Source organism: Lichenostomus cassidix, unplaced genomic scaffold (genome assembly GCF_008360975.1).
Source record: "Lichenostomus cassidix isolate B80296 unplaced genomic scaffold, HeHo_3.0 HiC_scaffold_46, whole genome shotgun sequence".
NCBI classification, from domain to species: domain Eukaryota; kingdom Metazoa; phylum Chordata; class Aves; order Passeriformes; family Meliphagidae; genus Lichenostomus; species Lichenostomus cassidix.
In genome coordinates this window covers 2911550-2923330 of record NW_028147597.1, presented here as the reverse complement: position 1 = coordinate 2923330, position 11781 = coordinate 2911550, and the positions used below count along the sequence as shown (strand labels likewise).

Sequence of the window (11781 nt, the reverse complement as noted above, 5' to 3'; positions counted from 1 at the left end):
CAAAGGTTGGACTTGATGATCTCCAAGGTCTTCTCCAACCTGGTTGATTCTGTGATGATTGTGACACTGCAGGGCCCCAGGGAAGCAAGAGGCCATTGTGACACTGTGGGATAAAACGGAACCAAGGACCCATTGTGACACTGTGGTGCTCCATGGAACCAAGAAGTCCATTGTGACACTACAGAACCAAGGAGACAATTACTGCCCTGCAAGACCTCCTGGATCCAAGGTGCCATTGTGACACTTTGGGGCCCAAGGAACCAAGGGGCCATTGTGACACTACAGAGCCTCATGGAATCATAGAGACCACTGTGACACTCTAAGGCCTCATGGAGGAGGGTGCAGCCAGGTGGAGATTGGGCTCTGTTCCCAGGGAACATGGGAGAGGTTGAAAGCAAATGTCTTAAGCTGTGCTATATGAAATCTAGGATGGATATTAGGAAGAAGTTCTTCACAGAAAGGGTCATTGGGTATTGGAAAGGGCTGCCCAATACCAACACCCAGTTGGAAAGGGAGGTGGTGGACTCACTGTCCCTGGAGCTGTTTAAGGAAAGACTGCATGTGGCACTTATAGCCACAATCTGGTGACAAGGTGGTGTTAGGTCACAGGTTGGACTTGATGGTCTCAAAGGTCTTTTCCATCCTGGTTAATGCTGTGGTTCTGTGATTGTGTCCCTGGGGCACCAGGAGCTGCCTGAGGAGCCCTGGGGCCAACTCTCTGCTGCTGTCCTGGGCAGCAGGGCTGGCCCTGGGGCTGCAGGAGCTGCCCGAGCTGAGCATCTCCTGAGCATCTCCTGAGCATTCCAGATCCAGAGTTGCTGTCCCTGACCTCCAGTGCCTCCAGCTCCTGCTGCAGGGCCAGACAGGGCTGGGCTGCTCTGCAGGGCTGCAGATGGGACATGGATTTCAGTGCTGGGAGATGGAGAGAAGGAGCAGATTCCAGCAAGGCTGTGCCTGGGACAGCTTGGGTGCCACAGGAGCTTTAGCAGGGTGTGAGAAGAAGGCAGGAGTTGGGAATCCCACATGAATTGGCCATTCCTCAGCCAAACACAGCTTTTTGTTTGAAGCAACAGCAAGGGAGGACAGAGGGACATGAGGAAAGCTTTGGGAGCTCCCAGGGTCAGAGGGAGGTGGGGAAATGGGGCAGTGGGTAAAGTCTGCAAGGGAAGCAGCACAGGCCTAGGCCAGGGGAGGAGAGCTGCAGTGGGGTGACCAAAGGCCTTGGGGGGGCTGGGACCACCCCCTGCCAGCAGCAATGACATTTGTGTCCCCTGGCTGTGGCTGCTGTCCCTGCCACTGAGGCCCATGAGAAGACACCAGTTCCTTGTAGCCCCAGGGCTTGTGGCCTCCTCCCCCAGCCCACAGAGCTTTGCAGGGCTCCTGCTGCTCTCCTGCCCTCACCATCCCACACCCCACATCCCACTGCTCCAGGAGAGCCACGAGCATCCTGTGAGGCCACCGATCCCCATTGCCAGGGCATGGGGTCAGGCCTTGGCTGTCCTGCTTGGCCAAGCCCAGGCAGGGCTTTCACAGCCACATTGCAGAGTCCATTCCCCACCTGGAGCCACTGGTGCCTCTGAGTTCTGCTTCCCCAGCCCCAGGGATGCTCTCCTTGGCTGCTCATTGCCCCACGGTCTCTTGGCAGGGATGGCCTCAGTGAGGGCTGCTGACATCCTCAGCAACTTGGACATTGCTGTTAACTTTTCTTTCTCCAGAGGCTTGTTCAGCCTTCAGCTCTTCACTTCAGGAATTCAGTGCCAAAGGCTCATTAACATTTCAAAACACCCTAACGAGACAAGCCCCTGGGAATAATTTAGGTTTTCAATTGTTTTGTGGTTAATTATAGAGATTTCAGAAGTCTTTTGATGTCAGTATATTGGATTTTTAAAAATGCAGAGAGAATTGTTTTGTCCAGTTCAGTTTTCTTTCCCTGTTTATAGGTTGATATCAGTAATCTCCATCTGATATTGATCCCCAGCATCTCCTAATCAGTCTGAATAGATATGAAATTCAAGACCCTTCATGCCTGACAATCTATCAGACTCTGTCCCTAACCCCCTCCCCACCATTTCCCTCATCCAACCCCTGGGACTCAGAGCAGCCTTGTGCAAATCTCAGCTTCCTCCACTCCAGGCTGCACCTGCAGCTTTCAGCTCCTTGGCACAAACTCCCAGCTGCTTTCCTTGGAGAAGGAGCTGCCTGAGACACAGAGGGATGTTCATTTATTGTCAGCAAACAGTAGCAAGGGAATGCAGAGCTCCATAAAAGACAGAAGTCCAGCCCAAGGAGTGCTGGGCAATGGAGTCACAGCCAGGGGTGTCCCCAGGGCTCAGGATTGGGGCCACTTCAGTTAAATCTCTTTATTGCTGATCTGGATGAGGGCACCGAGGGCACCCTCAGTCAGTCCCCAGGTGATCCCAAGCTGGGTGGGAGTGTGGCTGTGCTGGAGGGCAGGAAGCTCTGCAGAGGGATCTGGACAGGCTGCAGCCATGGGCCCAGGACAATTGGATGAGGTTCAGCAAGGCCAAGGGCAGTGTCCTGCTCTGGGGTCACAACCACACCAAATCCCTGGCTGTTCCCTGGCCCTGATCCCCACAGCCTGTCCTGTTTGCTTCATCCCTCCATTGCCAGGGACTTTGTGGGACAAGGGAGCTCTGCTCTGGGGATGGAGGGAGGTGCAAGTGCAACCACTGGAGTGGGAACCACAGCTGATCAGGTTTGTGTCCTTTGGGGTCAGGAACTGGTGAGACTCAGAGGCACAGAAAGTTTTTCTTCATGGCCAATGGACAAACGTTGAACAGGATACAATTTAATAACCATCACAGCTCTTCCCTCAGCTCTGTGCGATGTCCCAGTAGCATCCGATGAGTCCACCATCTACAAGGAATTTCTGTAGAAAATCAATTTTACACCAAGATGATTCTATGATAGATATAAACACCTTTAAGATGTTGTATCACGATCTTTTAACCTCTTGTATCTTTTAACCCCTTCCTGGACTGGGGTTAAAAGACCTCAGACAATGCCGTATCTGCGAAGCTATCAGTGGTGGATGGAGAAGGGAGGTCAGGCTGCCTTTTGTGTTGAGGAAATGCTGAAACCAGCCTGACTCATTCTGTCTCCTCCTTCCTGGCTGAACCTCTCCTCTTTCCCCTCCCACCCATTGTCTTGTGTCTCCCACCAGGCACCCTGGTGAAGAGCCTGGCTCTGTGTTCTCCATCACCTCCTCGCTGGCACTGCCAGGCTGGGATGAGGAGCTCCTCAGCCTTCCCTTCTCTGGGCTGGACAAGCCCAGCTCCCTCAGCCTCTCCTCACAGCCAAAGGGCTCAAGTCCCACCTTGGAGGCTCTTCACTGACCCTGCTGCAGCTGCCAGTCATCTTTCCTTCCCTGGGGAGCACAAAGCAGGCCACAGTGACCTGGAGAGTCCACTTCCTTGATGTCCTTCCTGGTCACACAGCCCCCTTGTCCCCGTGTTTGGCTCTGGGGGTTTATTTGTGGAACATCCTCTGGGAAAGGCTGCAGCACTGGGGAAAAAGGGACCCGGGGGGACAGGGGACACCACTGTGCAGGGCAGCATGGGGGACTTCTCTGGGGAGGGACTGTGAGAGGGGGTTGGGGTGAAGTGACCTCCCCAGTGACCCTGCACAGCCCCCTGTGATGTCACACACGGTGGCTCTGTGATGTCACAAAGCCATCCTGTGATGCCACACAGCCACCTCAATGTCACAGTCTTCCCTGGGATGTCACAGTCACCTCTATGGTGTTGTAGATGCTCGACAACCTCAGATAACACACTCTGTGATGTCATGATCCTCTCTGTGACCTCCCATGACCCATTTTGTGATGTCACACAGTCCCTTTCTGACATCACAGCTGCTCTGTGGCTCTATGACACAGCCACAGTGGTGCTGCTATGACACAGCCCCCTCTGGGACATCACACAGCCTCTCTGGGACATCACAGCTGGTCTGTGACCTCACAGCCCCTCTCTGGAATGTCCCCCAGTGTCACCTTTGGGACAGGATGGACAGGTGGCCTTCAGGCATATTTGGCCCCCTCTGTCTGCAGCCCCCAGTGCCCAGAGGTGCTCAGCAGCTCCCACAGGCTGCAGAACCTCCATGCCACCCCTGACAGCCACAAGTGTCTGTCCTTGTCCTGGCAGATCTGGCACTGCTTGGAATCCTGGCTGGAGTGTAACTGTGGAGTGACCACAGGGCTCAGCAGGGCAGGGACCCCCCGGGAGACCCCAAACCCCTCCTGCCCTACGGGTGCCCACAGCAGCCCCGGGGCTGTGCCTGTCCCCATGGCACTGTCCCCTTGGCACTGTCCCCATGGGTGCCAGGGCTGTGTTTCCTTAATGGGGACAGGGCCCTGTGAGGTCCTTTCCACCCCAAACCCCCGGGGGTGCCATGGGGGTCTCACCTGGCCACAGACACTCAGCGGGGAACTGTCCAAGGCCTGGGGGCTGTGGCACAGCAGGGACATCCCCAGGGCACCCCCAGCCATCTCTAGCTCAGTCACAGTGAACTCAGCGCTGCCAAGGGCAGGGATGGCCCTGGTCACCCTCAGGGACACAATGGTCACCCCCTTTGCCCACCCCTCACCACGGTGTCCCCAAGCCCTGCAGGTCCCGTGGTGCCCAGGGGGTGGGATGGGGACCTACCCCTCCCGGGGTGATTCTGTCACCTCCCTTCCCTGTCACCTCCGGCTCGGGGCTGCTCAGGGGTCCCGGCACCCCCCGATGTCCCCGTGGCACTGGTTTGCCACGTCCCCCAGGAGCCGGGAGAGGTCACCTCCCTGCAGAAGGAGCACTGGGCATCCTCCCTCAGCCGGGAGTGGCCATCGAGGAGAGCCACGAAGGAACGAGCCTCCCACAGTGTGGGGAACTCCCTGTCCTGTGCCAGGCGAGGGGACAGCCCCATGTCCCCTCGAGTCCCCAGGGGTTCCCAAACCCTCCCAGCTCACCAGCACCTGGCTGTCCACCCTGGGGAGGGTGAGGAGCTGGTTCTCCTCTGGGCTGCTCTCCCGGCTCGCTATTTGCTCTGTGCTGATGTCAGCAACATCAGGGACGTCACACAAGTGCTGGCACTTCTGTGGGGACACTGCCGGGGTGAGATCACCCTCACCCATGTCCCTACACCGTGGGACCCCTGCCACAGCCACTGCCAGCACCCTGGAGCCACTGGGAATGGGAGGCAGAGGTGGCTGGTGGGGTGTCCCCAGGGATGTCAGGCTGTCCCCAGGGGTGCCTGGCTGTCTCCATGGGCTTCAGGCCGTCCCAGTGGGTGTCACACTGTCCTCATGGGTGCCACACTGTCCTGATGGATGCCAGGCTGTCTTCAAGGATGCCATGCTGTCCTCCTGGGTGCCAGGCTCTGCTGATGGATATCAGGTGTCACAAAATGGTTTAAACACAGAGGAGCAAAGCAAGCTAAATCTGAATAAAACGGATCAAACCCTGAAAGGTTCAAAATATACCCAAACCACATGATTAAAACCAAATGAGATTAGATGTTGGTCCCAAAAAATTGATATATTTTATTTAATAGTAAAAGAGGCAAGGAGATGGAAAGAGAAAGAAAGAAATAGAAAAAGAAGTGTGCCGGGGGAGTGGGGGAACAGGGAGAGAGTGACAGGGGTTAAGTAGAAACATGTCACCCAGCCAAAGGCCCCAGAGACACCTCATGGCTTCCCTCCATCTGGTCTTCTTGATGGTGAGGATGCCCCGCTGCCACCACTGCTGAAAAGTATAGAATCCAGTGGGTTAATATACGTTTGGGCCAGGTGGGAACGCCCATGTGTCTCCTGAGGGGGCTAGGTTTGACACTCTCCCATGCAATACTGCGGATCTGTTGCATCATCTCTGGTGCAGGGTCGGGGGTCCCCTTTGGGAGGGCCTTTGATGGGCCATGACAGCCCCTCTTCTGTCCTTCAAGTGGATGAGCTTTTCCCAGGGTGAAGGGGCTCCACAGCTGGGCTTTTCTGCACAGCACAGGACAGGAGTTCACTGCCTCTGACCAGAGGCTTTTCCACTAGGAACCCACAACCTCTCTTCCCCCACCCTTTGGTATGAGGGTCTGCTCGAGCCTGGCACCTGATAGCCTTGGGGCTATGGTCTCCACCCCAAAGGTGCTAAGCTTGATCCCTCTGTGAATGTACTTCTTCTCCTCCAGCCCTGAGTTGTTACTTTGTCTTGTCTTCCCCAATGGGCAGTGAGTAGTGTAGTTCAGGGCCCAGTTCAGAGTTTTGATGGATTTCTCTGCAGCTTTTTTACAGTTTTGCTATAATAGGCAAAAGTCCTTCATGGAGATGTTTAAGCCATAAACAATAATATTTCAGTCTACAAGAGGAGCCACAAGAGGAGCCACATGGAACCAAGAGGCCATTGTGACACTTCAGGGCCACATGGAACCAATAGGCAATTGTGATCTTGTGGGACCCTAGCAAAACAAAAGGCCATTGTGATACTGCAGAACCAAGGAGATCATTCAGTGATTGCAGGACCCCTTTGTACCAAGGGGCCACTGTCACTCTGCAGAGCCTTGTAAAACCTAATGGACCATAGTGACACTGTGGGCCCCCAGGGAGCCAAGGGGTCAATGTGACACTATGGGGCCTATTGGAGCTAAGTGGCCACTGTGACACTATGGGGCCTTGTGGAACCAAGGGAACACTGTGATACGTCATGGCCTCATGGAACCATGGAAACCAAAATGACACTGTGAGGCCTGGTGCAACCAAGGGGTCATAGTGACACTGCAGGGCCTCACGGAACCTTGGAGACCATTCTGACACTGCAAGCACTTGTACAACCAAGGGTGCATTGTCTTCCTCTCTCTGGCACTGCCCAGTCCAGCCTCTCCCTGCTCCTGCCCAAGACCTGCAGAGCAGCCCAGCCCTGTCTGGCCCTGCAGCAGGAACTGGAGGCACTGGAGATCAGGGACAGCAACTCTGGCTCTGGAATGCTCAGGAGATGCTCAGCTCGGGCAGCTCCTGCAGCCCCAGGGCCAGGCCAGCCTCTTGCCAGGGCTCCTGTGCACACCCACGGGCTCCTGCTCTTCTCCTGGCACATCCCAGCTGCCCACAGAGCCTTTCCCAGGGGATCACGGCTGTGCTGGCCTGAGCAGCCATTGCTGCAGCCCCTGCCCTGCTCCCCACAGCCCCACAGAGCTGGGCGTGCTGCTCTACAGAGCATGGGGGGCTGTGCTGCCCGGGGCCATGGGCTGCCTCTGCTGGGCTCTGCTGCTCCAGCTGGACACACAGGCAGCTGATGGTGCTCCCTGCACTCACCCCTCCCACACGAGCTCTGCTGGGGCCATGGAGGCTGCTCAGAGGTGCCTGCCTTGTTCCAGGCCTGCCAGAGGGGCTTGGGGCTGCCCTGCATCCTCCTGGGGAAGTTCCCTGAGGGTCAGAGGAGTCACTGCCCAGACTCCTTTCCCTGTCCCTGCTGTGTCCCCTGGGGCTGCAGAGCTCTCATGGGTCACAGCAGACATTCAGTCCTTTATCTCTGGGTGACCCCAGCCTGGACAGGCCTGTGCCCAGTGAGCTCCAGGCACTGCTGATCCCTGGCACACACTGTCCCTGCAGCTCCCCTGTGTTCTCCTGGCAGCTCCCAAGGCCCTTCAGACAACCATTCCCCTGCCATCAGCCCTGGCACAAGCTGGAGAGCCCCAGGAAGGTTCATCACAGACCATTCACCATCTGATGGGCACTGGCCACCAACAAGCAAAACCCGAACCAGACTTGAGTCCCCTGAAGGCCACACTGGCACCCTGATCTCATCCCACTGAGCCCTGGGAGAACAAGGAACACAAGGAGCCGCTTTAGAGTCTATTCCTTGGGCAAGTTCCTGACAGTGACTTTGGAGAGAGAGTACAGCCTTCCTGCAGTGCCCTCAGGAGATGCCCTTTGCTGCTGGAACTGCTGTGGTGGAGCCCAGCTGTGTCCCTGCAGTGCCCATGGCCTGTCCCTGCCTGTGCTCACAGCACAGACACACAGCAGGGCTGTCACCAAGCTGCCAGAGCACTCAGCCCTTACACACACAGAAGGGCTGGGGAGTGTGGAGCTGGGGAGAGCAGATGTGGGAAGAGCCAGGGCCATTGTCCCTGGCTGTGCTGCTGTGCTGGGAGTCTCTTCCCTCCACCTCTTCTCACAGGCACAGCCCCTGGAGAGACTGAGGAGGGCTCAGGAAGCATCTTTGACACACAAGTAAGGGCAGTCAGTTGTTTTTATTTAAATACATGGGGAACTAGCCTCTTAAAAGTTTTTGTGTTTCAAATGAAAGGCAGATGTTCATGTAAAAATGCAAGGAGTAATAATATAGTATTTTATAAAAAACATTACAACATTAGAAAAATTGCAAGAAAAAGTACCAGTGAAAAGGAGAAATAGGAAAAAAAAAAGGCTGGGATTGTAAAGAGTTTCATCCTGAACACTCTGAAGCAGAAAAGAGAGTTTAGTGCTTCTGAAAAGATACAATCATCAGTTTCCTCAGGGCATCTTTGAGCTCCTGGTTCCTCAGGCTGTAGATGAGAGGGTTCAGTACTGGAGGCACCACTGAGTACAGAACTGAAACTGCCAGATCCAAGGATGGGGAGGAGATGGAGGGAGGCTTCAGGCTGGCAAAAATGCTAGTGCTGATGAACAGAGAGACCACAGCCAGGTGAGGGAGGCATGTGGAAAAGGCTTTGTGCCGTCCCTGCTCAGAGGGGATCCTCAGCACAGCCCTGAAGATCTGCACATAGGAGAAAACTATGAAAACAAAAAAGCCAAGCCCTAAACAGACACTAACAGCAAGCAGCCCAATTTCCCTGAGGTAGGATTTGGAGCAGGAGAGCTTGAGGATGTGTGGGATTTCACAGAAGAACTGGCCCAGGGCATTGCCATGGCACAGGGGCAGGGAAAATGTATTGGCTGTGTGCAGCAGAGCATAGAGAAAGGCACAGGCCCAGGCAGCTGCTGCCATGTGGGCACAAGCTCTGCTGCCCAGGAGGGTCCCATAGTGCAGGGGTTTGCAGATGGACACATAGCGGTCGTAGCTCATGATGGTGAGAAGGAAATACTCTGCTGATATAAGGAAGAGAAAGAAAAAGAGCTGTGCAGCACATCCTGAGTCGGAGATGTCCCTGGTGTCCCAGAGGGAATTGTGCATGGCTTTGGGGACAGTGGTGCTGATGGAGCCCAGGTCAGCCAGGGCCAGGTTGAGCAGGAAGAAGAACATGGGGGTGTGCAGGCGGTGGTTCCAGGCTATGGCGCTGATGATGAGGCTGTTGGCCAGGAGGGCAGCCAGGGAGATGCCCAGGAAGAGGCAGAAGTGCAGGAGCTGCAGCTGTCGTGTGTCTGCGAATGGCAGGAGGAGGAAGTGGCTGATGGAGCTGCTGTTGGACATTTTGATCCTCTGGCAATGGAGACCTGTTCAGGGAGAAGACAGTAACAAGTCATGAGAGGCTTTCCTGAGCAATGTCCAGCCCTTTCTCCCAGCCCTGCCCCTCCCACTCTGTGTCACCCAATTTCCCTTTTCTCAGAGCTCTTCCTCCAGCCCCATGCCTGCAGCTCTGCTGGGATCTGGCCCTGTTGCTGTGACAAGCAGTGGCTCTGCCCATGGACACCAAGGAGTCAGCTCTGCTCTGTAACAGTGGGGTCATGGCAATGGGAGACAGGGACCAGTCCTGGGTTGGACTTTGTCAGACCAAACTGCCCCTAAGGCAGAGGAGCTTGGCAGCATCTCCTGTCCCAGGGCTAAGGAACAGTGACAGCCCAAGGCAGTTTGAGAGGATTTCCTGCTGTGCTCAGGGAGAACAGAGAGAACTGTGCAAGGCAAGAGGATTGGCTGTAACTCAGTGAAGGGTGAGGGGGGCTGCTTTGTTGCTCCATCTGTTCCCAGCTGCCCTTTCTGAGATCAAGGGCAGTCACTGTGCTCCCCTGAAAATCAGCCTGACACAGCTGAGAGCAGAGGGACTCACAGCAGAGCCAAAATGGCTCAGCCTTTCTCAGAGTCTCAGCCCCACTGCTGACCAAGGACACTTCTGTCCCCCAGTGTCCCCTGGAAGGCAGCTCACAGCTTGGATGGACACCCCGAGGACACACCAAGGGTCCTGGCCATGGAACTGCTTGAGGAGAATCATTTCATTGCCAGCCTGCCAGCCTGCCCTGCCCAGAGCTGCCCAGGGCAGAGGGAGCTGGGACACCTCATTGCTGTGCTCACCCTGCACAGGAGGAGCCCCAAGGGCTGCGCCTGACCCTGCAGCTGCAACTGCCATTGCCAGAGAGCCTGTCAGCAATGCCAGGAGCAGCTGAGCAAGGCAAGGAGAGAGACAGCCGAGCCCTGAGGAAAAGCCTTTCCCTGCCCAGCCCTGCACAGCCCCTTGCAGGCAGCAGCAGTGCAGGACAGTCGCCCTCAGGTCCTGGTCAGCAGGGAATGGGCAATGGCAGGAGAGATGCCCTTCATCTCTGGTGCTGCTCTGCCGGCCCAGGAGGGGACTGAGGGCCCCGAGCCCCCGGGCTGAGGGCTGTGCTGGCTGCCAGGGGACACAAGAGCTCTGCTGCTCAGGGCAGCTGGCAGATCCCCTGCCCTGGCAAAGAGCCCTCAGGGCTGCAGGAGCTGCTCTGCAGGACAGCCCTGGGCACCCCTGGCTGCACCCCCACCTTCCCAGCCTGCAGCCATCCCTGGCAGCAGGAGCTGTCCTGCCCTGTCCCTCTGACGGTGCCCAGGGCAGCCCTGCTCTGCAGCACATCCTCCCCCAAACCAGAAACACCAGCAGAGCCATCCTTACAGTCATATCAGTGCTGTCATGTGTCAGCTTTAGGAGATCCCTGCAGCCAGAGACTTACTGTGTCAGAAGCTGTGAGGATTTCTCCCTGAATAAGCTCAGAATTTTCCTTCTTGTTGCTTTAATCCTCTGTCTGCTTCACTCCTCTCAGGTACCTGCAGGCAGCACCCTCAGCCCTGCTGGGCTGGGAGAGAAACTGCTCCTCAGGAGAAATGTCTTTTTGAAGCTCTTCTTGGTTGCCAGGAGTTCCCTCTGTGCCAGGAGCCCAGCCCAGCTCAGCAGCACAGCAACAGCACAAGGACTTTAATGAGCCTCTCAGGGATTTGGTGTTGTTTACATCAGACTCAGTCCCTGAGAGAGTGTTCAAAAAACTTCTCTAGAACTCTAAGTCAGATTCAAACTTCCAAGTATTTCAAAATTTCAATGTGTTCCACCACGGGACACAACTAAGAAAGTATCCCCAGGTTCCAGCTAGAGCAGAACACGGGAGGCAGTGATGACAGCTGGGGACAAACAAGGCAAAGGTGTCTCTGATGCTGAGCAAACCTGGATGTGTTTCAGGAATGCAAAGGGCCAAGGCCTGAGCCCCAGCCCCTGGCAAGGCAGATCCTGTCCCTCCCTCAGTGCTCAGGGCTCTTCCCGGGGCACTGGCATGTGGGGATGTGCAATGCCAAGGGCAGGACCATGGGGCAGCCCCTGCCAGGCTGCTGGGCAGGGACAAGGAGGCAATGAGGCCCCAGGGCTGCAAGGGTCACTTGTGTCCTCCTCATGGCCTCAGGGCCAGGGACAGCAGCCATGGCCAAAGTGCTGCACAAGTTGGCTCTGTCAGGGCCTTGCAGCTCCTGCACATCCCTCTGCCCTCTCCAGCCCAGGCTGTCCTACGCTGTCCATGCCCTGCGCCTCTGTCCCTGCAGGCTGTCGTCATCCCCCGGCTGCCCCACCTTGCTGGCCCTTCCTTTGCTGACAGCTCTGCGTCCTGCCTGCCTCTGCCTTGGCACACAAAGCCTTGGG

General features: G+C 56.2%; 1 protein-coding gene across 1 annotated transcript; it reads right to left on the bottom strand.

Moving 5' to 3' along the window:
• Positions 1–8456: 8456 nt before the first annotated feature.
• On the bottom strand, positions 8457–9389 carry LOC146421977 (olfactory receptor 14J1-like). Its single transcript, XM_085046840.1, has one exon. The coding sequence runs from the start codon at positions 9387–9389 to the stop codon at positions 8457–8459; it is 933 nt and encodes a 310-aa protein (XP_084902966.1).
• Between the last annotated feature and the right edge of the window lie 2392 nt (positions 9390–11781).